This window comes from Vitis riparia, chromosome 19, assembly GCF_004353265.1.
Source record: "Vitis riparia cultivar Riparia Gloire de Montpellier isolate 1030 chromosome 19, EGFV_Vit.rip_1.0, whole genome shotgun sequence".
Lineage (NCBI taxonomy): Eukaryota > Viridiplantae > Streptophyta > Magnoliopsida > Vitales > Vitaceae > Vitis > Vitis riparia.
Genome location: NC_048449.1, coordinates 17480470 through 17508422, shown reverse-complemented (window position 1 = coordinate 17508422; position 27953 = coordinate 17480470). Strand labels below are relative to the sequence as shown.

Genomic DNA, 27953 nt, shown 5'->3' with positions numbered 1-27953 from the left:
ATAAGGAACAACAGAAGAAGATCAAAGGAGGATGGTTTAATTGGCTCATTGGTTTGTTGATTTTTGGATATGATGGGGATTGCTTGAAGCCCAGACAAGGGAGGATCTCCAAATCATTGGAGAAGAGGTTTCATGTGCAATGCCTTAGAATGGGTACCCATGTAAGGGCAGAGGGCATAACCAACCAAGTGGAGGTTGACATCTCATTGAGCCCAAGAGTAAATTCTGTGAAGCCTTCAAAAACAATTGCTATAACTGATTTGACAACTACACTTGTGCAAGCTGGAGTTCCAGTTATACGGTTGGCAGCAGGAGAATCCGATTTTGACGGAGATAGGTTCCTCAGTCATCAAGGATGAACAGTTAAAATTCCATCATAACAATGATGACCCCATCAAACCATACCACTCGCCAAATCACCCTTGCCTTCATATTTCTTTCATACCCATTTCTTTCACCACCTGTGATTTGACTCTAACCCACTCCATGCTTATGGTCATTCTCATTTCTCTCATGTCCTCATGCCCATTAATACCCTTCTCCCATCATCCATGTTACTAATGATATCCACCTCTTCATACACATCGATTCTCATGCATGAAGTCTCGGCATCGCGATTGTGGGTTGGGATGAGCGATTCAGATTCGGTGAGTTGGTTTTATGGCATCAGGGCATTGGAGATTTCATTTGGTGGAGATACTTAAGCTGGTATAAGACTTTTTAACAGTCTTGTTGTTATCCAAGCCGAGGAAACTCTTAGTGTTCGCATGTATGCTAATCGCGGTTTCAATATTCAACATGAGCCTGTTGATAATTTTGATTTGGCGCCAAATGAAATATAGAAAATGCACCAGCAGCTAGAGTATTCGTATGCAAAGCTTTGTGCTCACAATAGGACATGGATGGTGCTATAGTGAAAATTGTTTATCATTGTTCAAAGGGGTTGAGAAAGAGAGGCTTAATACAAAGAATGAGCATGAAGCTGTTGTATTATCTACAAGAGAACCGGAGGAGAATTTGGGGTTATTTGCTTATGGATTCTGATCATGGCTGGGTTATTTATGTGGAAGTTCTTTCAATACAGGCAGACGGAGGCCTTCTACGTCATGCGTTACTGCCTTCTAACCACTAAGGGCGCAGTTGAGATCCTCAAGTGCTTACAGGATGAGACCAACAATCATGTTAGAGTTGCTGCTCTCAAGGCTGTTGGGTCTTTTCTAGAGTTCACTCAAGATGAGGCTGAAGTGGTCAAATTTCGAGAGTTTATTCCCAACATTTTTAATGTATCAAGACAATGTCTTGCCTCTGGTGATAAATCAAAACCTCAATCCTTATCTAGCAGTCAAGCTGAAATGCTTAGAAGGAGACTTAGGATTGTGTGAAGGGAAGTCTTGACTTGTCACTCACCACGTCATTCTTTCTTTGTAATTTTCTCCAAGGTCCCATCAAAGCCTCAGATTTATACCTTATCCTTGGATTTCTCTTATCAAACAATGCGGTGTAGAGCACCATCCTTTGAAAATCTGAGTGAGAACTCGAAACTGGAGGAAAACTCATCTCTCCCCACCTATAAGTGGTCGGCCAAGTGGGGATTCAATGGAAGCTCAGAGTGACCATTTGAGAGACATTAAAGTGAAACTTTCTGGTGGTGTTTCTTAGACAGATACTCCAATTTGTGAAATACGAAGTCAAGTTGACCTTTCATGGTCTTGTATAGCACTACATCAAACTGACTGAGCTCGAGAAAAATCATAAGTTGAATGATCTCCTTGATGCATTGGACTTCAATCAAGTTGTTATCTTCGTCAAAAGTGTGAGTAGCGCTGCAGATTCCATCATTCAATATTGGGAGCGTGCACATTATGTGAAGTGAAGAAGGCCAAATGGGAGTCAAAAGCAAGTGTCATCAGGAGTTGTTGGCTTTGAGAGAGACATTAGTGGGCTGTTTAAGCAAGCCATCATTGTTGGAAAGCGTCGGCACACTTCACTTGCTGCTGTGGCTGCGATTCCGATTCTAGGTGATACATCTTCTCATGTTCAAATCAATGCATCTGATCTTTGTATTGAGCAATTTCGTAGAAACCTATGGGATATGGCATAAATGTTCCCTGCAACAACTTCGTGTCAATCAAGAAACCCATGTTCTGCTACAGATGTCACTTATCCTTACAAAATTGCATATCTTACCAATGGTTTTGGTGCATAGATTATGTTTGGTTGTAGTGAAGACCAGATTGGCTCCTTTTTGGATGGGGTTACTCTCAATGGCATATTTGGGTTTGGTACGAGAGGTGTTCGCTCCTATCATTTTAGCAAAGGAAAGACCACTACTGCTGGGGTATATTGAGAAGGCGGGAACCCTTGACAATGGAGTCTTCCCTTACACGCATTGTATCGAGTGGAAGCCGATAACCCCAACCCAGATCAATGGAGCCGACACCCAGACATTCATGCTTGAAGCTTCAAATTCCTAACCAATCGGAATCCATCTTCATCAAGGCCACCTGGTTTCCTTCCCATTTCCACCTCTCTATCACCGACGGCCTCCACACCTGGCTTTGTAATGCATCGGAAGACGAGGTCCGAGAGTGAGCCACCCAGTGGGATCAACCCGTTTCTGATTACATCGCCTTGGCTGAACGGTTTCTAGGGTTTCAGCAGCCTGGTTCGGTTTACGGGTTCTCCGACGCGGGTGACGACCACAGAAGATTGTCATGGACATTTGAGAAGAAATGGACTAAGCTAGAATGGCAGTGGAAATGTGGACCCTTCGTAGGAGCTACTCTAGCTACCCTGCAGCCACGTGTTTCATGCAAAACACTTGGAGCAGTTGGCTCCAAATCAAGCCTCCACCCTTGCATGAACTATGCATGGCCACCTTTGACCACGTGCCACTTTCCATTTCTTCCTCCTGGTTTTAAAAATAGCTTTCTAAATCCTATTCTTTAAATGATCCTCCAATTTCTAACTTTCTTTTCTAATAAATCTCAGCTCCAAATTTTCAACCTTAGAGTCTTAGGTATCAAAAATCCTATTTTTAATAAAACTTTGCCGCCATTTTCTTTTCTGGTGAGCAGTACACACATCTCCTCTGATTTTAAAATGATTTAAAATAAACATGAATTTAAATTTTGTAATTCCGAGTGATGGAGTTTACGGAATTAATTCATGCAAAATAAACGAGCTTTGGTGAGGGCCCTACATCAAAGAATCTTCTTTAAAATAAAAATCAATTTGAATGAATTATGACATGTGATGACTTTTGTACTTGATTTAGTGACATGTAAGCTATGTTTATGCTCTTTATTGTACACTGACCCCATTTTTGTGATAGCACATTGATCGTTTGATGCCCAGGTACGTACCCACTTTTACATTGATCAGTGTCTATGCATTTTCTGATTTCCATATGTGCATGATTAATTCGGGTATTCATTGATTTCTTTATTAGATGTCACGATTGCTTCATTTTATTAGTAGGGACCCGACTTTAGGGACTTAGAGGGGTGCTACGGTCTTTACCGTACCTTCCCGATAAGTAACCTAACCCCTAAACCTGATCCGGTTTTTCACAGACCGCCTTTTCCAAAATAAGGAGTCACACTTAGTGTTTTTCTTTCTTATTTTATTTACCCTTTAAAAATAAAACAGAAATAAGTGGCGACTCCAAGTCATTTTCTTAATCAATAAAAATCAATTTTTCAATTAAAAATCGAGCTCGCCATTAAGTGGGAAACGCATGAGTCAAAATGCGAGGTCCACAAAATGGCGACTCCACTGGGGAGCGTCCGACTTTGTGGACCCACCTCTTTTATTTGACGTTCTGTCAGGGTTCGTCTCCCGTTTTGATGTTGTTTTCTATGATTTATCTATGGATTTGAGCATTTTTTAGTATTTGCCTGCGTCTCGTGATATTGCTTTACTTGTACCATCTTCACCCACATCACAGATATTTGACATAGATGATGAGATTGCACAGCATGATTCAGATGATGACTCATCTCCTGATTCCGATTCAGACCCCGTTGATTAGAGAGTTTCACCTGTTGTATGGGACACAGAGATTGTTGACTTTGGCACGGCAGATCAGCCTAAGGAGTTGAGGATCGGATCGGATTTGTCTACAGATGAGAGAGATGGCCTCATCCAGCTGCTTAGATCCTACTTGGACGTTTTCGCATGGTCCTATGAGGACATGCCAGGCCTTGATCCATCTATCGTCCAGCATCGTTTGCCACTTCTGCCCCATGCCAGACCGGTTAAGCAGAAGTTGAGACAATTGCACCCTCGTTGGAGCTTGCAGGTGAAAGAGGAGTTCTAGAAGCAGCTCAGTGTAGGATTCTTATCAGTGGTCGACTACCCGGAGTGGCTAGCCAATGTCGTCCCTGTTCCCAAAAAGGACGGCAAGGTGAGAGTCTGTGTTGATTTCCGAGATCTCAACAAGGCCAATCCTAAGGATGATTTTCCTCTTCCACACATTAACATGCTAGTTGACAGTACGGCAGGTCATTCGATGTTGTCCTTTATGGACAGATTTTCCGGGTACAGTCAAATCTTGATGGCTCCAGAAGACATAGAGAAGACGTCTTTCATTACCGAGTGGGGCACTTATTGTTATAGAGTCATGTCATTCGGATTGAAGAACGTAGGAGCCACCTATCAGAGAGCAGCGACCACCCTCTTCCATGACATGATGCATCGGGACGTCGAGGTTTATGTAGACGACATGATAGTGAAATCCCAAGGTAGATCAGATCACTTAGCAGCTCTGGAGAGGTTCTTTGAGAGGATCCGACAGTTTAGATTGAGACTGAATCCCAAGAAGTGCGCTTTCGGAGTGACTTCTAGGAAACTCTTGGGGTACATGGTTAGTGAGAGGGGCATAGAGGTAGATTTGAATAAGATCAGAGCCATTCTTGACATGCCTGCACCGAGGACAGAGAGAGAGGTCAGAGGCTTCTTGGGCAGACTTCAGTACATCAGCAGATTCATCGTCAGATTGACAGACATTTGTGAGCCCATTTTCTGACTCTTGAGAAAGAGTCAACCTACTGTTTGGGATGATTAGTGTCAGCACGCATTTGAGAGGATCCGAGAATACTTGTTGTCACCTCCAGTCTTAGCGCCTCCTACACCAGGCCGTCCTCTGGTCCTATACTTATCCGTCTCAAACATGGCTTTGGGATGCATGTTAGCTCAGCTCGATGATTCGGGTAAGGATCGAGCCATTTATTATCTGAGTAAGAGGATGCTAGACTACGAGACAAGATATGTCATGATTGAGCGTTACTGCTTGGCATTGGTTTGGGCCACTCGCCGACTGAGACATTACATGACCAGTATTCAGTGCATTTGATATCCCGTCTAGATCCTCTGAGATACTTGTTTGACAGACCCGCCCTGGTCGGTCGCCTCATGAGATGGTTGGTACTTCTGACTGAGTTTGACATCCATTATATCACTCAGAAGTCCATTAGAGGGAGCATTGTCACGGATCATCTAGCTTCTTTACCAGTTTCCGATGGCAGAGCCATTGATGATGACTTCCCAGACGAGGATGTCGTTGCTGTGACTAGTCTATTGGGTTGGCGCATGTACTTTGATGGCGCGGCCAACCATTCTGGATATGGGATAGGCGTCTTGTTGATATCCCCTCATGGTGATCACATTCCCAGATCTGTTCGTTTGGCATTCTTGGATCGTCATCCGGCCACGAACAACATTGTTGAGTATGAGGCTTGCATCTTGGGATTAGAGACGAATCTAGAGCTGGGCATTAGGCAGATTGAGGTGTTTGGTGACTCTAATATGGTATTGAGACAGATTCAGGGCGAGTGGAAGACTAGAGATGTGAAGCTTAGGCCTTACCACGAGTATTTGGAGCTACTGGTTGGGAGATTCGATGATTTGAGATATACCCATCTGCCTAGAGCGCAGAACCAGTTTGCTGATGCCTTAGCTACTCTAGCTTCCATGATTGTCATACCTACTGATGCCACTGTTCGCCCATTATTGATCGAGTCGAGATCTGCTCCTGTATATTGTTGTTTGATTGATGATATGGAGATAGATGATGGTTTGCCTTGGTACCATGACATATATCACTTTTTGAGACTCGGCGTATATCCTGAGGCCGCCACGGCCAAGGATATGAGAGCATTGAGACAGTTGGCCACCCGATTCGTGATTTGTGGCGAGACGCTATATAGACGATCACCTGATGGGATGCTGCTATTATGTTTGGACCGGGCCTCCACCGATAGAGTGATGCGAGAGGTTCATGCGGGAGTCTGCCGACCACATATGGGAGGGCATATGTTGGCCCATAAGATCATGAGGACCGGCTATTTCTGGTTGACTATGGAGAGGGATTGTTGTCAGTTCGTCCAGAGATGTCCTGAGTGTCAGATACATGTAGATCTCATTCACGTGCCGCTCTCTGAGTTGCATGCACTTACTTCGCCATGGCCATTTTCCTTGTGGGGTATTGACATCATCGGGAAGATTTTGCCAAAATCTTCCAGTGGTCATGAGTTCATCCTGGTCGTCATCGATTACTTCACCAAGTAGGTGGAGGCCGCCTCATATGCGAGATTAACATCTGCTGGAGTCGCTAGTTTCATCAGATCACACATCATCTATCGCTATGGAGTCCCTCATGAGTTGATTTCAGATAGAGGAGTACATTTCAGAGCAGAGGTTGACACCTTAGTACAGAGATACGGCATTCGGCATCATAGATCGTCTGCGTACAGGCCGCAGACGAATGGGGCAGTAGAGGCTGCGAATAAGAACATTAAGAGGATATTGCGGAAGATGGTTGAGACTTCTAGGGATTGGTCAGAGAAGCTCCCTTTAGCATTGTGGGCATATCGGACTTCTTTTCGCACCTCTACAGGAGCCACACCCTACTCATTGGTATATGGCATGGAAGCAGTGCTACCCGTTGAGATTGAGATGGGATCATTGAGAGTAGCACTAGAGCAGCAGATTCCCGAGACAGATTGGGCTCAGGCTCGATTTGATCAGCTCAATCTCCTAGATGAGAGGAGATTGAGGACAGCGGACCACGTTCGTGCATATCAGAGGAAGATGGCCCGCGCTTTCAAAAAGCGGGTTAAGCCGAGACCATTACATATAGGCGACTTAGTCTTGAGAGTCATCAGAGGATTGATCAGAGATCCGAGAGGGAAGTTCAAACCCAGTTGGAGCGGACCTTATTTCATCAAGGAGTTGACTCCAGAGGGCGCTGCATGACTGATGGATTTAGATGGAAACCAGTTCTCAGAGCCGACCAATGTGGATCAGCTAAAGAGGTATTATGTTTAAGTCCATGGTCGCAGGATGGGTGGCCATCATTTCAGTTAGCTATATCCCTTTATTCCCCTTCTGATATATATAGACCATTGCTAGCCCATTGAGCCTCGCACGCGCATTATAATCTTTCTTTCTTGTTGCCTTGCTCACACTTTCTCACCGGGTTAGAGGCCTTTAGTGCATGCATGCATCATTGTTTAGGAGTTTCATGAGCCTTGGACCTAGGGGCGCATTCTCCTCATTATATTCTCTATATGATCACATCACTTCATTTTCATCTCACCTCATTGGTTGTGTTATTCGTCTCATTTTGTTTATCCTATCTACTGCTCATTTGCATCATTTTTTTCCACCCCGAGTGGTGATCCTCCTCAGTTCACTACATGGAGGGTAGTCATGTCATTTCCACTATCTATCCTACGGACGTTGGTCCAAGGATCCTTAGCTTGAGAAGGTCACATCATCAGAGAGAATTCATGTTATATTGACATTTGAGAGTATGTTTATCCTTTTGTGATGTCATCTTTAGGATTTCTTGGTTTGCGTTCAGAGCATGTATACGTATGTAAAAAAAAAAAAAAAAAAAAAAAAAAAAAAAAGTGCCTATATGTATTATTTCTATCATTGTGTATGTTGATGTTCGAGGGTCATCTGATTATTATGTTTGTTGATGAGAGTTCGTATGTGAGCTTTCTGAGACCCTTCATTCTTTGTATTCATTTTTTCCATATGTTTTGAGAGTGAGATGAGTGACTTTCTCTTAAGAGCTCTGGGTCATCGTCCATTCCATCATTGCATTCGTTATTGACATGACTCCCCTGCATATTTGATTTGAGCGTATCATCACTCATTCTCGTGTTCAGTGCTTCATCATCATCCTCATTTCACTTCTGATTCATCATCTTCATTCCACATTTTAGTTTTTTCTTACAGTGACCCATTTTTAGGTTTGATAGTCTCTTCACATCACCATTATACATCTCATTATCAGTTTGATCTATTTCATTTGTCTCCTCATCGACACTATGTTCACATTAGGCACCATTGGGTCCATGGCTCACGGGATTTACTATACTTGTTGCATTTCATACATGAGGGCATGGGTTTTGATTATCGGGTGTTTGAGTTTAGTTTCCCTTCGTTTCTATCACCCAGCCTACATTACGTCCCGTGTCTTAAGACCACCCTGAGGTCATGGGATCGGATATCGTCTTCTACGGCTTCTATGTGGACAGGTGTTTGAGATTCGGTTGACATTTAGATATTTGTCATGCATCTTCTTCTAGGAGACACTTCTTTGATGTTTAGATTCGTTTCAGTCGTGTTTGGATTACCAGGATCACATGTTTGATGAGGATGATTCAATGTCACCTGTATTTCCTGATTTGTCGCACGTCCGATGCCATACTGGGGCATATTCCGTTTCGGAGGATGTTTATGGATCTTCGCGGAGACCACATGTTCGATGATAGATGATTCCATGTCACCCGATCTTCGACCTATCATACATTCGGTGCTATACTAGGGCATGTTTATGTTCGGATGAGATTTACAGATCATGAGAGAGTTGTGTGCTCATCCTTATTTGCGAGACGTACTCCGAGATGATGATCCATTCGCTATCCTCATGACGATTTCTTAGTGGAGCCTATCAAGAGCCATCTAGCCAGGCCCACACTTTTAGATGCTTAGATGTCGTCATGCTTCCTTCCGAGGGTCGCCTCTTTGATGTGTAAGGACTGATTCAGTTGTGTTCGGATTACCGAGATCGTGAGTTTGATGATGATTGACTTGGTGTCACCTGTTTTTCTAACCTGTCACACCTCTGGTGCCACACTGTGGCATATCCCATTTCATTTGGAGGTTTTGGATCCTCACAAACTTGTACGATCATCATTACTTACTGGTTGCTCACTGAGACATGGACATGATAGTTGCCTTATGGAGCCTCCTGAGATCCATCCGCTAGGTCCGCACTTCTCGACACTTGGATGCCGTCATGCTTCTTTATCCGGGAGGTACATCTTAGATATATGTGCATATTCAGTTATGGATTCGGACGACCAGTGTTACATGTTTGATGACAGATGATTTCATGTCGCCCGATTTCTGACCTGTCATGCATCCGATGCCCATACTGGGGCATATTTCCGTTTCGATTGAGATTTACGGATCTTCATGGAGTTGCATGCTCATCCCCCACTTACGAGATACACATTGACACGATGTTCCCTCCGTAGAGCCTCTCGGGAGTTACCCAGTTAGGCCTGCACTTCGCGACGCCTCGATGTCATCATGTTTTCCTTCCGGGAGACACCCCTTTGATCTATGGGTCTGATTCAGTTGTACACGTGGATGACTTGGATCGCGCATTCGATGACGGATTATTCGAGCACATCTGGTTTTTGACCTGTCACATTTCGATGCCACACTGGGCATATTCCCCATTTCGGTCGAGATGTGTAGATCCCCATTGATTTGCACGATCATCCCTGGTTGTGAGATACACGCTAGGTTGATGATTGATTTTCATTTGTCCTGATACTCCGAGGAGCCTCTCTTGAGTCGTTCAGCCAGATTCATACTCTCTGATATAGTTGTGATTCCTGGACGGAGTTATCTTAGGTGCCTGGATTTCCCACTTCATCACTTCAGTGAGGTACGTATCAGATCTTTTACGCATCCCTGTAGAGTTAGTCTCAGGTTATCAGGACAGATCAGATGCACTTCACGCCATACTGGGGCATATTCCCCATTTCAGTGGAGCATCGTTCGAGACTCGTAGAGTCCATTTCAGTCATTTCCAGCGGTTTGAGATTTGCAGCGTCATGCCACACTAGGGCATATTCCCCCCCCCCCCCCCCCCTCTCATCATTTCCTTCCAGTTTGGCGTTCAAAGTCACCGATCATTCACGGTTTACGACATTTAGAGTCACCATGTCACACATTTTCAGTTCGGCATTCAGAGCCATCATCATCGCTTCTCACGTTTCAGCATTCAGAGCCATCATCGGTTTTCAGATAGACGTTCAGAGTCACATTCTAGGTTTCGGCGTTCAGAGTTGTTATCATTTCTCAGTTTGACGTTCAGAGTCATCATCATCACTTCTCAGCTTTGGCATTCAGAGCCATCATTACTTTCTAGTTTCGGCGTTCAGAGCCATCATTGTCACTTTTCAGTTTCGGCATTCAGAGCCATCATCGGTTTTCAGATAGACGTTCAGAGTCGCATTCTCGGTTTCGCATTCAGAGTCATTCTTGTCATCTTGTTTAGGCTTCCAGAGCCATTTCTATCATCTCGTTTAGGCTTCCAGAGCCATTTCTGTCATCTTCCACGAGGTGAAGTTAGATGAGTAGGAGCAAAAGGAGGATTCTAATTTCCAGGGGAAGAAATAAGGAACAACAGAAGAAGATCAGAGGAGGATGGTTTAACTGGCTCATTAGTTTTGTTGATTTTGGATATGATGGGGATTGCTTGAAGCCCAGACAAGGGAGGATCTCCAAATCATTAGAGAAGAGGTTTCATGTGCAGCGCCTTAGAATGGGTACCCATGTAAGGGCAGAGGGCATAACCAACCAAGTGGAGGTTGACATCTCATTGAGCTCAAGAGTAAATTCTGTGAAGCCTTCAAAAACAATTGCTATAATTGATTTGGCAACTACACTTGTCCAAGCTGGAGTTCCAGTTATACGGTTGGCAGCAGGAGAATCCGATTTTGACGGAGATAGGTTCCTCAGTCATCAAGGATGAACAATTAAAATTCCATCATAACAATGATGACCCCATCAAACCATACCACTCGCCAAATCACCCTTGCCTTCATATTTCTTTCATACCCATTTCTTTCACCACCTGTGATTTGACTCTAACCCACTCTATGCTTATGGTCATTCTCATTTCCCTCATGTCCTCATGCCCATTAATACCCTTCTCCCATCATCCATGTTACTAATGATATCCACCCCTTCATACACATCGATTCTCATGCATGAAGTCTTGGCATCGCGATTGTGGGTTGGGATGAGCGATTCAGATTCGGTCAGCTGGTTTTATGGCATCAGGGCATTGGAGATTTCATTTGGTGGAGATACTTAAGCTGCTATAAGACTTTGTAACACTCTTGTTGTTATCCAAGCCGAGGAAACTCTTAGTGTTCGCATGAATGCTAATCGCGTTTGCAATATTCAACATGAGCTTGTTGATAATTTTGATTTGGCGCCAAATGAAATATAGAAAATGCACCAGCAGCTGGAGTATTCGCATGCAGAGCTTTATGCTCACAACGGGACATGGATGGTGCTATAGTGAAAATTGTTTATCATTGTTCAAAGGGGTTGAGAAAGAGAGGCTTAATACAAAGAATGAGCACGAAGCTGTTGTATTATCTACAAGAGAACCGGAGGAGAATTTGGGGTTATTTGCTTATGGATTCTGATCATGGCTGGGTTATTTATGTGGAAGTTCTTTAGTACAGGCAGACGGAGGCCTTCTACGTCATGCGTTACTACCTTCTAACCGCTAGGGGCGCAGCTGAGATCCTCAAGTGCTTACAGGATGAGACCAATAATCATGTTAGAGTTGCTGCTCTCAAGGCTGTTGGGTCTTTTCTAGAGTTCACTCAAGATGAAGCTGAAGTGGTCAAATTTCGAGAGTTTATTCCCAACATTTTTAATGTATCAAGACATTGTCTTGCCTCTGGTGATAAATCAAAACCTCAATCCTTATCTAGCAGTCAGGCTGAAATGCTTAGAAGGAGACTTAGGATTGTGTGAAGGGAAGTCTTGACTTGTCACTCACCACGTCATTCTTTCTTTGTAATTTTCTCCAAGGTCCCATCAAAGCCTCAGATTTATACATTATCCTTAGATTTCTCTTATCAAACAGCGCGGTGTAGAGCACCATCCTTTGAAAATCTGAGTGAGAACTCGAAACTGGAGGAAAACCCATCTCTCCCCACCTATAAGTGGCCGACCAAGTGGGGATTCAATGGAAGCTCAGAGTGACCATTTGAGAGACATTAAAGTGAAACTTTCTGGTGGTGTTTCTTAGACAGATACTCCAATTTGTGAAATACGACGTCAAGTTGACCTTTCATGGTCTTGTATAGCACTACATCAAACTGAGTGAGCTCGAGAAAAATCATAAGTTGAATGATCTCCTTGATGCATTGGACTTCAATCAAGTTGTTATCTTCGTCAAAAGTGTGAGTAGCGCTGCAGATTCCATCATTCAATACTGGGAGTGTGCACATTATGTGAAGTGAAGAAGGCCAAATGTGAGTCAAAAGCGAGTGTCCTCAGGAGTTGTTGGCTTTGAGAGAGACATTAGTGGGCTGTTTAAGCAAGCCATCATTGTTGGAAAGTGTCGGCACACTTCACTTGCTGCTGTGGCTACGATTCCGATTTTGGGTGATGCATCTTCTCATGTTCAAATCAATGAATCTGATCTTTGTATTGAGCGGTTTCGTAGAAACCCATGGGATATGGCATAAATGTTCCCTGCAACAGCTTCGTGTCAATCAAGAAACCCATGTTCTGCTACAAATGTCACTTATCCTTACAAAATTGCATATCTTACCAATGGTTTTGGTGCACGGATTATATTTGATTGTAGTGAAGACCAGATTGGCTCCTTTTTGGATGGGGTTACTCTCAATGGCATATTTGGGTTTGGTACGAGAGGTGTTCGCTCCTATCATTTTAGCAAAGGAAAGGCCACTACTGCTGGGATATATTGAGAAGGCGGGAACCCTTGACAATGGAGTCTTCCCCTGCACGCATTGTATCGAGTGGAAGCCGATAACCCCAACCCAGATCAATGGAGCCGACACCCAGACATTCATGCTTGAAGCTTCAAATTCCTAACCAATCGGAATCCATCTTCATCAAGGCCACCTGGTTTCCTTCCCATTTCCACCTCTCTATCACCGACGGCCTCCACACCTGGCTCTGTAATGCATCGGAAGACGAGGTCCGAGAGCGAGCCACCCAGTGGGATCAACCCGTTTCTGATTACATCGCCTTGGCTGAACGGTTCCTAGGGTTTCAGCAGCCTGGTTCGGTTTACGGGTTCTCCGACGCGGGTGACGGCCACAGAAGATTGTCATGGACATTTGAGAAGGAATGGACTAAGCTAGAATGGCGGTGGAAATGTGGACCCTTCATAGGAGCTACTCTAGTTACCCTGTAGCCACGTGTTTCATGCAAAACGCTTGGAGCAGTTGGCTCCAAATCAAGCCTCCACCCTTGCATGAACTATGCATGGCCACCTTTGACCACGTTCCTTTTTCCATTTCTTCCTCCTAGTTTTAAAAATAGCTTTCTAAATCCTATTCTTTAAATGATCCTTCAATTTCTAACTTTCTTTTCTAATAAATCTCAGCTCCAAAATTTTCATCCTTAGAGTCTTAGGTATCAAAAATCCTATTTTTAATAAAACTTTGCCGCCATTTTCTTTTCTGGTGAGCAGTACACACATCTCCTCTGATTTTAAAATGATTTAAAATAAACATGAATTTAAATTCTATAATTCCGAGTGATGGAGTTTACGGAATTAATTCATGTAAAATAAACGGGCTTTGGTGGGGGCCCTACATCAAAGAATCTTCTTTAAAATAAAAATCAATTTGAATGAATTATGACATGTGATGACTTTTGTACTTGATTTAGTGACATGTAAGCTATATTTATGCTCTTTATTGTACACTGACCCCCATTTTGTGATAGCACATTGATCGTTTGATGCCTAGGTACGTACCCACTTTTACTTTGATCAGTGTCTATGCATTTTCTGATTCCCATATGTGCATGATCAATTCGGGTATTCATTGATTTCTTTATTAGATGTCACGATTGCTTCATTTTATTAGTAGGGGCCCGACTTTAGGGACTTAGAGGAGTGCTACGGTCTTTACCGTACCTTCCCGATAAGTAACCTGACCCCCGAACCTGATCCGGTTTTTCACAGATCGCCTTTTCCAAAATAAGGAATCACACACTTAGGGTTTTTCTTTCTTATTTTGTTTACCCTTTAAAAATAAAACAAAAATAAGTGGCGACTCCAAGTCATTTTCTTAATCAATAAAAATCAATTTTTCAATTAAAAATCGAGCTCGCCATGGAGTGGAAAACGCATGAGTCGAAATGCGGGGTCCACACATGGACCATAGAGATTGATGAGACAGTGAACCGAGTTGGTGGAGGTTTCCAATTATTGGGAACTTCAGTGGAGAAGGAGGTAGCTTTTCTTTGGTGATTAGAGGGCTAGTATTGCAGATCCATTTGATGAAGAAGTATGTAAAGACCGACAAGGAAAGAAGAAATAAGGAATGTAGATAGAAAGAAGTTTCCTCATATTGATGTATAAAGCTTGCCATTTTCGTCTGTATGTTCGCTAGAGGTGTGTTTAATCAATTACACCTTCTTAATTTATCTCCCCTCGTTTTTAGATAGAATGCAGAAAAACACAGAAAATTAGGTAGTAATTAAGTTATCTACGGTCATGATAAGATAGGTTCTTAACCTTGGGAGTAATATCAACAGTGTCATATCTTATTTCAACTATACAAATTGGATGGCAGAAAGTTGAACTCATATATATAAACATTAAAAATAGAAATTTAGTGGGAGTAAAATATCCAGAAACACCGTATCTAATCTCAGCCATATATATTAAAGGCAAACAAATTTACATGGCATCAAATTCATATTTATATGATTTAGTGGTGTGGGGTTTTATAGACCAATACAATATTCTTAGCCCTAAAACAATATAATTGATACACTGAGGCTATTTTTGGTTCTTCGATAATACTAAGAAAAGGAAAAAAATTAGGAGGAATAATTTTCTTATATTTGATTTCATTATTAAAAATAGGAAAGAAAATCAAATATAATTAAAATTAATTATAAATTTAAGTATTGAAAATTATTTAAGCTTTATCAATAATTAAAATATAAGTAATTACAAAAATATCGGAGATATATTAACGAATATTTTGGAAAAAAAAAAACTCGATAGGCCTAAAATTGATCAAAACTCATAGAAATGTTTAAAAAAATCTTATAAAAATTATTAGAAGTATAATAAATATTTTAAAGTTGTTTTGTTAAAATTTGATATATGTATAATATGATTTGCGATATTAAATTAATTGTATCGTATCAATCGATTACAAATGTGAATTTTGTAAGTGTACACTTATTATGAAGCTACATGAAAATGACAATGAATAAAGTCTTATTGTTACATCATCACAAAAAATGATAAAGAACCACCCCTACCACATGAAGGATCACTTCACCAAATGAGTATCAAAATTTAGCTTTAACATACTTATTTAACTTATGTTTGGATGCAATTCTAAGAAACTCCTATAAATTTAATTCGAGTTTTTATACTAATTAGATAACTTTATTCAAGCTTATAAATTTTTAAAAAAGATTAATATAAAAAATTTTAAAAATGCTACTTTTTATAAAAGTTTTATTTTATCTTATATAATTTTTTTAATATTAATAAAAAATATTACTAATATTACTTTTTAAAAAATGTGAACTTCAATTGCATGTTTGGAGTAAATAAAAAATAAGAAATGATCCCAAACCAACCCTTAATTTAACATACTAAAAATTTAATCGCGTAATTTTAGCTCAATAATAATAATAATAATAATAATAATAATAATAATAAAAGAACAACAAAGTTTCATTCCTTCTCATATCAATCAACATGGTAAGACTGGTCCTTGAAAGGAAATAGGATGGATAAAGGTGAGAGTTGGATCCGAGAATTCTTATAATTGAAACAAACATAGGAAAGAATAATGAATTATGAATGACTCAAAATTACTACAGTAAGCAAGAAAGAAAAGAATAGGTAGTTACAAACTTCCAGGACGAGGAAAATAAGATTTGTGTTTCCTTTGAAATCTAACTTTTCGAATTTGACCTTCTATAATTAAGAGTCTATTTAAGAAAATTTTATAATTTTACCTTTAATTAAAAGATAGAATAGAAGTCAAAATCACCTCTAATTATTTTTTTATTTTTTCATTTTTTAAAGTTTCTCTTCACTTGATGATTTTTCTCTAAACATCCGCAATTTATCGTTCAAAATTCATAGAAATATCAATGATTTTTTTTTTTTTGACGATTTATCAGTAACTGTAGATAAATCGATGATACATGCGGATCTTTTTGGAAATTTTGCTTGGTTGACATTTTAATACCCTATTTCAATTCCATGACTGCTGATATGCAATATATCAACGACATTTGGTTAGTATATATGGAAATTTTCATCCTTAATCTTTATATAATAATAATAATAAAAGAATAATGAAATGAGTTTAAAGAAGCATATAAATTTTTTTATTGATTTTAAATCTATTTTTATTTTCTTTCACCTTTCCTTTCTATTTTATTTCCTTCAAATTTTCCCAAAATCGAGCATAGCCTAAAAATCCAATCTATACATGGGCAACCAAAGCATATATATCTTGTCCGATCCACTAAAGAACACAAACATTAATCTTGTAACAATCTCTATTGATATTGGCATATTTTCCATTTAACAAATCTTAGCAAACTGCTTGTTCATCTCTCTACAAAGATACTGATTAGTTATATTCGTTTGTGTTTAGGGCTCACATCTTTAGCAGATCAAAATAAAGTGTCCAAACAATGCCTTAACTTAGGAATAACTTCAGTTGACATAGGATGAAAATTAATTACTTAATTAGTAAGAAGATCATACTATAAAAGTATAAAGCTAAAAATATTATAAGACATTTTGGTACAACAAACTGGAAAACATTTCATTCTTTTACATATTAGAATAGAATAGATAGATATCCCTGCATGATTGATCTATTAATCATGTCTATTTTCAAGTATAACCTCCTCTTACAAGATATTTAAGAATGTTATTTAAATTAATAAGAAATGGATAATGTATATGAATGATTAAAGCAGAATTAATTTTGATCAAAAGTCCCTATATAACTTTATTACACTTCATATGATGTGAAACTTGATTTTCAATTCTAACCAATTTCAAAGACTTTGATTTGAGGCAACTTTATCACAAAAATAAGACGTTCAATACTAAATTTCTTCTCATAGCGCTGATATATGAGAACTTGTTGTAAGTTGTTCTTTTGTTGTCACTCGTAGGGATGACAATAGACCGAGTTCAAAATAAGTCATCTCATCCCAAATTCGTCCTGTTTATTTAAATCAAATTTCATCTCCGTTAACAAAAAAAATTTAAATAGGGCAAGGGGCGGGGACGGGTATAGGAAATTCTCGTGCCCACTTCGTCTTATTTAATTTTTTTTAAAAAAAATTATTTCAAAATTTTTACAATTATTTTACTTTTAAAATATTAAATTCTATAAAAAATAAACATGATTTATAACTAAATATATATTTATATATTTATAATTTATTTTTGAAAAAATATATTTTATATATATATTGAAAAAAAAATGATTAAAATAAATTTTGTTTAATATTAATATAATTGGTGTGGGATAAAGTCATAGTCCAAGTAAACCCACCCCATTTCCATTTCTAATCACTAGCGATGATGCCATCATCTTTTGGTAGATCAGTAAATCTATTCCATCCAACAGGGGCTATGTGTTCGTTATTCTTGTCTGTCACTTGAAGAAGGAAATAAATAGGCTAATTAGAAAGCTTTCGATGCAGCCCCATTGCAACTTGCCCAGGAAAGGTGCAGAGTCCAAAACAAAAGTTGATATGCCTGGCTAGGTATATAAATATATAATAAGTCCCATCAAATACTGATCACTATAATTTATTACTGATCTTGACACCAGTACCAGAATACTATTTGAAACAACCACAATGAAATCCCATACTAATAAAACAAAACAACAAGACAAAAATTCAATGGCGTCCAATTAAATCACAAGGCCTATGATGATTTTCTTAATTCTGAATTTGCTAGGTATATATATGGTCTATATCCCCAGTTTCTTCTTGTACTCTACCGCCATGTCATAGAGCTTATGTGGGTGAGGTAGAGAGGCGTACACGAACTCCTCCTCCATGCACCTCTTACCCATGGCACCAGTTTGGACACTCCGCTTCTATGCTGAACTTCCCAAAGTTTCGAATGTATGGAACCAGCAGTACAATGGGAGAAAAGCAATGTCCAGAAACCCAAGGTCTCACCCCCAAAGTCAGGTTCGATTTCAGCTCTCCTTCCAACAACTTAATCCCGTCTATGAATTCCTTCTTGCCAGCCTCTTGCTCTTTCTCCGTTTTGCTGCCCACACTTATTAGAGGGTGGGTAGACCTGAATGACAATAAAAAAATTGATGTTACTACACACCGAAAGAAGTTCAAGAAAGCAAGTAGTCTAATGTAAAGTAAGAAAAATGAATGGGGGAGAAAAGGAGAAAATAATTAATTAATTAATTAAGCACCATTTTGTCAATGAAGTCAGCCCAGAACTTGGCTTTTGCCTCTTTGGTAAAGGTCAGCCGGCAGAAGAGGACATCTATCCTTCCAAACCTCATCAATGTATTCTACTATTATCAAGGACTCGCATACGGGCTTCCCCATTGTGAATTAGAACTGGAATTTTCTTTGAACTGGATTCACTTTCAAGAGTAGAGAGCTTTTACTTTAGGTCAAGTCTTCTTCCTAAATCTGATACTCGATCCCTTTGGCTGCCAAGGCCAGTCGTACCCTCATCCCAAAAGGGCTTCCCAAGAAATCTAAGAGATGAAATGAAAAGAATGATATTGAGAGTATTATAGCAAATTCTCGGCCAATATTCTAGGCACATCTATTCAGATTGGTCTATCCTTAAATTTTGTATTTCTTCTTTGGTTATGCTTTGAATTAATCATCAGACTTTTCCACTTCTCTAAGTTGCTTCTAGACACGGCCATGTTACTGCATATGTCAGCAATTTTTCTATTTTAAATGTCTTGCTTTAAAACTTAATTAAAGGAAAAAAAATATCAAATAACTCAGGTCATGTGAAAATGGATACTATAATGTATTAGGCTTAGCTCCAATGCAAAGAATGCCAAAACGTCTCCTACACATCCTTCCTCTTACATTAACAGATGAAAAATTCAAAACATTTATGCTTGTATGATATAACATAATTATTTTCCGAAACAATAATACTAATTGATATTATTTTCATCTTACTTGTTCTTTTAGTTGAATCAATTAACTTCTGATAGATAAAAACTAGGAGCCTACTTGGTGAAATTTTTAAAAAGCAGTTTTTTGTTTTAAAAAATAAAAAACAGTTTTTAAAAATTCAGAACACTGTTTGGTTATTGTTTTAGTTTTTAAAAATAAAGTGATTAGAATTTTTCATTATAGTGTACTATACTCCTACATCTGTCAATTGAAATCTTACAACATAGAGACCCTTTTAAATTTTTCTAAATATTCTATGACATTCTAGACTCCTTGAACTTGATTTTAAAATCTTTCTTGGATCAAATATGGTTTTCGAATTAGGAGATATAAATCAATTTTTTAGAAGGTTCAGTTTTCACTCTGTTTTTGACATTTAGTCTTGTTTTACAAAATTAAATTACTAAATGATCTCTTTAATTTCTTTGAATATTTTTATTTTAATATAGACTCCTTAAATTTAATTTTTGATGTATAAAATATTAAAAAATAATTTCTGAAATAAAAGATAGAATTTTTTTTATTCTTGTACCACTGCATGAGTGCTCTTCTAGAGTTAAGATATGTTTATTTATTTTTAAATATATTATGAATGTGTTATCCCCTGAAATTATATTTAATATAAAAAAAAACACATTAAGATAGTCGTGTGAATTTTTGTATGATTTTAGGACATGTATAAGTTAATTTTAAAAATCAATTGTTAAATACCTTCAATAGATGCTCTGTTCTAGACCTATTATCATCATTATGAAACTTGGTACTAAATGAGGGTTGTTTAATTAATTTGGTCATTTAGATAATAAACTAGACATATAGGAGATGTTCTCTAAAAATTTTCTTGATAAAACTTAACTTCTAGGTATTTTTTTTAGATTTATTTTATACAGTCTTCTATTCTAATCTTTTGCTGATTTTGTTTTTGTGAAATAACCCCTTTGTGAATAAATTTGTTATTGATTGGAATATAATCGATTAATTTAGCCTATTGGATGTTTATATAGACATGTTAAAGATGTTAACAAATTTTTATTTTGGTGAGATAACCTTTCTTGATATTTATTTAGAGTTTATTTTGTGAACCAATATTCCACCCTGTGTAATAATATTTCCTTGGCTTTTGATAATTTAGTCACTTTTGATCATACTTGTGAACTTTCCTTGACTTGAGACATGCTAAGTGTGTGTGTGTATATATATATATATATATATATATATATATATATATATATATATATATATATATAGGTTTAGTTAATTTTTTATATATTATTCTTTAATCTTATTATTATTATTGTTGAATTAACCTCATTTTTATAAAATCATTGACGCTTACTACACAGGTGCGCTCTTTATCTTTCCATTCTAAGTGTATATATATAGGTTAGTTTTTTTTTTTTTTTTAAATCTTATCATTATTATTGGTGAATTAACCTCATTTTTATATAATCACTGACGCTTGCTACACATGTACGCTCTCTATCTTCCCATTTTAAAGTTCCATGAATATGTAAGTCATTAAGAACTATATCCTCATTTGATATTGACTTTGGGTGCCTTGATGTTTATTTGATTTCCTTTGATAAAATGCATGAACTAACTTTGGTGTTTTATGATAACATATAAGTTATAGATTTAGGTATGCATCTAATCCTTTCTTTATGATAGTGGTTTGAATCCTTGTTTGCCATGTTAGAATTAGTAGAGTTTTTTAGATCACCTTAACTTATCTAAGTATTCATAATCAATTGATTAATTGTCATATTTCCCTCAACTAAGCTAGTAGAGACCTTGTTAAGGTTTAGAGGGGTGCTACCTCTTTGGAGGTACCTTCCTGATAAGTAACTTGATTCTCAGACTAAGACTTTGGTTTTTTCACAGCCTGTCTTTTCCAAATAGGGAGTCACACATAGGGTTTTCTTTCTTATTTTGTTTTCCCTTAAAAATAAAACAAAAATAAGTGACGATTCCAAGTTTTTTTTTTTTTTCTAATAATCATATTTTTCACCAAATAAACAAAAAAAGGAGTTGTGCCATCGAGTGGGAACGCATTAAGCTAAAAATGCGGGGTCCACACTAATATGGGTGTCATCAATTGCACCGATGTAGTCCTACAACAACAAACATTTATTATCATTAAGGAATTAAAACAATAGATATGAAAACTATTTATGTACATGAAATTCACATTTATAAATATTTTTTTATAAAATCTTACCTTAAACCATGGAATATATTTAGGATTACTAGCAACATATGAAGACACTTCATTGACCATATTGCTATGATGTATGAGAATTTTGCCTAGTCGACATAATGCACATCTAACTTCTTTAAAGCGATAGTCTCTATGGAGTGTTGAAAATAATATGCTACAACCCTCATTCTTACATTATGTCCTACTATTAGTAAGAACATGGCAACTGCCTCTTCAACTGTGACTATTACAAAGGTTCAGAAATGTTTCTTTATCCATCTGAAATAGTTCATAACATGTTTGAGGATGACCATCTATCATATCTCTTACAAATTGTGCACCACTTAACATTGATGTTGTTTAAGGCATTTTGCATAAAAATATTTCCTCATACTAATTCATCATGTGATCAATTAAAATTTCATCTAAATCATCATCCTCTTCAGAAGATGAAGTTGACTCATATAGTGAACCACTACTTGTGTTGTTATCATCCTTTGGTTACTACACAAAACAAATTAACTCACAATATAAAATAGCATGAAATAAACATTAAAGTAGATACAACATATGTTTCATAACCATAACTAAAATTCATACACTGAAAAGCTAAAGAACATGATAAAAGATTCTAACCAAAATAAATTATGGTACATAGTACGATATCATCATAATAGTCATTCATCCAAACACTCACACTTAAAGCCTATCAAACCATGCCTTTTTCCTCTCATCACGCATATTCATAAAAATCTCTCTTCACTCTAACATTGTGAATTTCTTAACAGCTTTTAAATATTTGTCTTTATCAAGCAAATCAATGGTTTTTAAGGCTATCATACACCGTGTTATGCTAAAATCATTAGTACCTACACTAGTAGCTTCACTATTACTTCCACTCTTATATCTCTCCGCTCTAGCCAATAATTCTTCAGTTCTAGCTCAAGATTTCTTTGTACTAGCCTTTGATGCGTCAACCCAAGCTTTCAAATCATCTCCCATTTGATTTATTTGGACTCTTTTTTACCTCTACGCTCTAATAGAGAATCAGTGTCACGCTTTCTAAAATGGGTGATCGCTCCTCTCCCCATCTCTGATCGTAAAGGATCATCAAGGATCTCAATATCTATATCCACATGCACTCCACCATGTTCTGAATTGTCATCCATCTTATCATCATCATCAGTGTTTGGTGGATCTTGGGTAAAAGAGTAATGGAGGGCATTGGTTGTTGTTGATGGATTAAAGATCACTCCTAGCAAGTTGTAGTTTAGGCATTCCTTTGAGCAGAATCTTTTTACATTTGGGTGTACCTAAAAGAGGAAAAAACCCACTTTTAGTGTATACCAAATATTTAAATTAAAAAATGATTGGTTTAGAAGTTTTTTTACTCGAATTTAATTTTGTTAGGTTTCCTCTAAAGCATGCACCGTGTTAGTTTTAGCATCCCAACTAAATCCAATATGCTTAAAAGATCAAAGAACTCGCGGTGCATTGCACGTAGTCTGTTAAACTTTTGTTTAAGCTACTTCAAATTGAAATTTCTTTTCCTTTGACTATTGACCTCAAGTAAGATCTTCCTCCATGTGTTGGTACTAAATGAACCACCATCCATGTTAACTTTATTAACTTCATTGAGCATGATATCAATAAAGATTTTCTTTATATTACCTCTCCACATTCTTGCATCCTCAACATTTGTTACCTTAGTTGTCATTTGTACAATCCCAACACAAATAAAAACCATATGAGGAGACAACTTTTAGAATCACCAACAGAATTTAAAGGTATGTTAGAATGAGAATTAAGATTGTTGAAGTATGGTGTATAAAAATATGAAAGAAAAGTAAATAAAAACAAAAATAGATTTGATATTAATTAAATCATAAATGTTTTTTTTTATTTTAGTTTTTATAAAATTTGAAAGAAAATACAAGGAAAAAATGGAAGAAAAGTAAATAAAAATAACAAGAGGTTGAATAATTTAATATTTGATTAATTTTAAAATATTTTTTTTTATTTTTATAATAAATCAAACATGAAAAAAAAATATTATAATTTTAATTACATTTGATTCATTATAAAAAGAATTTAAAATAATTAATTTTAATTACATTTGATTTTATTTTTATATTTTTACAATAAATCAAACATGAAAAAATCATTTTATTAACATTTTTTTCTTAATTTTATTAAAAATTATAGTATCTTCTATTAAGATGAGAGAAAAAGCTATAAAAAGAATTAATTTAAATTTTGCTTATTATTTTGGGAAAAATAAAAAATTTCCTACTAGAGGTAGGATGAGGTAGGATGAGAAAGGTAAAAGATTTCGTAAAATTTCATAGTAAATATACGAGATGAAGGTAAAATAATTGTCTATCTATGTGACATAACATTCAAGGAATATAATTAAGAAATGAATTCAAAATAAGTTTATAGGCATAAATATGGCATCCTAATTGGCAATCTCCAGTTTTCTTTCCTAACCATTTCAATTTTATTCTCTAGTTTCCTAAAGTATTTTTTGAGTTATAGACGGAAAAACATGGGAGCATATTTTTGGGATGTAATTCTCTAGCAAATAGAAATACCATCTTCATTCAGCTCATGTATTGTAATGTCATCATTGAATATAATTTCGTTTTTCTTATTTTCTGATTCTGAACCATATTTCAATCGGTAAAAGGAAGGGTGAGAGAGTTCTTGAAGGGTTCAACATTCAAAGAGAAGCAGGTGGGTCAAAGAGAGCCCTGGTGAAGACACTGGAGGCAAATGTCACAAACACAATCATGGAGATTCCTTTCTTATGGGCTGGAAGAGGCACTTGCTGCATTCCATTTCAAATCACATATGGACCATTAGTATCAGCCATCCATGCATATCAAGGTTCCCCACCCATTCCCATTACTCCTCTTCATCTGCTTCTTGCACGATTCCATCTTCCAAATTTCAACTAACCTGTTTTTGTTTTCTTCAGTGTCGGATGAAACTAGCTCTTCCTCCGAAAGCAACAAGAAGCGGATAGGAAAAGTAGTTGGAATAGTGGTTGGATGTGCAGGAGGGGTGGTGATAATCTCATCCATCTTCTACTTATGGTGGAAAAAGGAGGCATCCGGGCATACCCGAGTTCAAACAGAATCACCCAGGAAATGATTTGACAAGTCGTCTAAGGAGAATCGGAGATAGACTCCATCCAAGTGGCCAATAAAGTTGCAACAATGTCTCCTACTAAAGACTCCAAAGCCGATGCATATATATGTTATTTAATGTAGTATTATGAAATGTTGGTGAGCCTTTCCTTTTGGGCAAAAGGGTTGACAGGGAAGGCAAAACGATCACGGTGGGACTTGAACATCTTCGCTTGCCAACTCACCCCCTCATCATCTTCTCAAACCGAATCCAAGCTCCGCCGAGCTCAACCTGCAACCTCCACATCCATTTCATCGGACTCCGGCTAAACCCCCCGCCGCAATTCGCCAATGTCCACCAAATCGGAACCAAAAATGAGCAAATTCAAGTGTTGATCAATCCCAGTTCCACTCATTCGAAGCTCCAGTCTCATTAGATCTGAAGCCTCTCCCCACTCATCTGACTCTCTATCTCTGCAGCATCACTCTCCCAGTCTCCCATCAAAAGAGAAAAAGAGATGAAAAGAAAAAAGAAAAAGGAAAATAAATTGAAGAAGAAGCTTCTGTAATAATCTATAATTAAAAAATATTTACAAGACGTTTGAAAGATATATAAAGATGTCTGCTATTCCGCTATTCGTAAACAAGGAGAAAATGGACATTGATTTTCGCAATGGACAGAAATGCCCTTCTGTTGTCCTTGCTTGTGAGGTGAAGGCTTGTTTGGAAAGAATACTTTTTTGTCTCTATACTCGTTTGGGCATAAATTCCAAGCACTAACCTTCTGATTTTTAGAATCATTCGAGGGTTGAATCATTTTATATTTGATTAAAATTGTTACTGTCCAAGGGTAGAATTGGAAGGATATGTTCGCTAAGTTAATAGACCACGCGCCACCCAAGCCTTAGAAGGAAGGATCATAATTGAGTGAAAACAAATTATTATTGTATTATAAGCTGTATTGCACTGTCACTTTTATTACTTTTTTTTTTTTTTTTTACAAAATAAATTTGTTAATAAGTGCTAGAAAAAGACTGAAACACCCTCGAGAGTTCAACATCAAAAATCGTTCACGAAATCCTCGAGGGATCACCTTGGCATTCAAGTCATTTACGAGGTAGCTAGGGAAAGATCTGTAGGAGTACTTCTGCCATAAATTCTAGAAAATGAAGTAAAAAAGATAGTATCGGCATATCATAAAATAAAGGGGCACTTCAGTCATTTAACATCTAATATAATTTTAATGTGCCGACGAAGTCCATAGGGGGACTGCGGACAAAGAGAGAATAAGGTGAAACCCCCTACGTACTTCATTGCAATCTTACAATTTGAATCATAGACATTTTCATCCAATGACACAAGTAAGTTTTTTCCATGATTTTGTAATCAATCAGAATAAGCAGAGCCTAAAACCCATCAATATGAAAGTCGAGAAACATGAAGAAAAATCAAAGAAACATTCAACTAAATTCAATTTTCTTTTTCTTACTTTCTTTCTTTCCTTCCTTTTCTTTTTTAATTATTTAATATGCAGTGCATCAAATACCACTATGAAAATATATAAGGGTAAGGAAAAATTGGTCTTGATCATGCTTTATCGAGAAAAGTCTTGGAGGTAAGAATCTAAGGAAATTGTCATCTCATGCATGAATTTTGTGGCAAAACAAAGTTTTCATGTAAGTTTATTGGATAGAGAACTCTCAGCCTGGTCGAAAATTAGGCATCTACAAGAATAAGCATCTTGACTCGTTTTGATTTGAAATTTCAAAAAATAAAAATCCGAACACCTAGAGAGTCAATGCTTCCTTCATCTAAAAAATTTATGGACTATCCTTTGAGAGACTACTTTGCAGGAAGAACATTGGAATCATTTCAGGTCTCCATGTTATTCTCATTAACTTGATTTTGTTTATGTACATATCAATGCCTGTTTATAGGAGACGATCCTCTTTGTATATACATTTTGTTGGTAGTGTTTGCATATTCCTAATTGTAATCCCAAGTTGGGTCTTCCAAATCCTTTAAAAGACTTCAAGATGTTGGAGGCTTTTAAAGGCCTATGTAATTGAGGTAGCAGATGAATGAAATCACATCAATCAAGCTTTCTAAATTAATGGAAATCTTTTAAATAGGTTTTGGAAGATAGAGACAACTATTGTTTTTTTGCTAAGTATTTTTTAAATTTCATGATTGATTTAGATTTTATGTAGGATTGATCAATCTTCAACTAAAACAATTTTCAAGCATTGGATAAAGGGTTATCCTTCATATTTAAATCCAAAATCTTCATTCTAGGGCTAAGGAAAAACACTAGTAGCCATCAATGTGACATGCTCTTTGGGTCTTGGAGGAGATCATCCTAGGATTTCAAAACTTTAAAAATTCTAAAAAATCTTGAAATCTTACACAAACAAACCACACTTCAAAGTCAAAACTACGCCAAAACATAATGTTTAAGACTTAAACAATAGGGCCAAAGAATAAATTCAAAGATGAAAAACTAGAACCAAATCGTGGACACCCAAAAAGATTTTCAGATGAAAAAAGTGAAGAAATTACAGAATCCAATAGAGACACCCATAAAGATCAAAATAGAAATTGGCAAATCCATTTAATTATGGAAATAAACTGAGAAAAAACCTACATATTTACCTATATTTGGAGCAACAAAGATATCTTTACATAAATAAACAACACTTCAAAGTCAAAACTACATAGGCCCATAATGTTTAACACTTAAACATTGGGGCATAGAATAAGTTCAGAGATGAAAAATTAAAACCAAATCATGGACACCTAGAAAGATTTTCAGATGAAAAAAAAAATTAAGAAATTACGGAATCCAATTGAGACACCCATAAAGATCGAACTGGAAATGGGAAAATCCATTTAGTTATGGAAATAAACTAAGAAGAAATCTGCATATTTACCTGAATTTGGAGAAACAAAGATCTCTTTAGGGACAACAACCTTAGGGAGAAAAAGAGCGAGCTAATTATAAAGTCAAGGTAGGTAATTTTGATGGAAAATGGAAGCAGGTCAGAGATGTGAACATGGAGAAATAATTAAGAAAGGAAAAAAATAGAAAAGAAATAAATAAAACTATACAAGGGGCA

General features: G+C 37.2%; 2 protein-coding genes and 1 pseudogene across 2 annotated transcripts; 2 read left to right on the top strand and 1 right to left on the bottom strand.

The window, feature by feature from the left end:
• The first annotated feature begins 13135 nt into the window (after window positions 1-13135).
• On the top strand, window positions 13136-13507 carry LOC117908272 (DNA repair protein XRCC4-like). The gene has a single exon (XM_034821890.1). It carries the CDS (start codon window positions 13136-13138, stop codon window positions 13505-13507), a length of 372 nt encoding a protein of 123 aa, XP_034677781.1.
• Window positions 13508-18305: 4798 nt separating this feature from the next.
• LOC117908085 lies at window positions 18306-19687 on the bottom strand (annotated as a pseudogene).
• Window positions 19688-24403: 4716 nt separating this feature from the next.
• LOC117909524 (probable LRR receptor-like serine/threonine-protein kinase At1g56130) lies at window positions 24404-25020 on the top strand. Its single transcript, XM_034823565.1, has 2 exons — window positions 24404-24595; window positions 24687-25020. The coding sequence occupies exons 1-2, from the start codon at window positions 24499-24501 to the stop codon at window positions 24860-24862; spliced, it is 273 nt and encodes a 90-aa protein (XP_034679456.1). The 5' UTR covers window positions 24404-24498; the 3' UTR covers window positions 24863-25020.
• The last annotated feature ends 2933 nt before the right edge of the window (window positions 25021-27953 follow it).

Bases quoted from the DNA above. Each gene is read 5' to 3' on its own strand.
- LOC117908272 (XM_034821890.1), top strand. From the start codon at position 13,136: ATGGAGCCGACACCCAGACATTCATGCTTGAAGCTTCAAATTCCTAAC.
- LOC117909524 (XM_034823565.1), top strand. From the start codon at position 24,499: ATGGAGATTCCTTTCTTATGGGCTGGAAGAGGCACTTGCTGCATTCCA. The intron at 24,596-24,686 runs GTTCCCCACCCA...TGTTTTCTTCAG, and splicing joins AGCCATCCATGCATATCAAG to TGTCGGATGAAACTAGCTCT.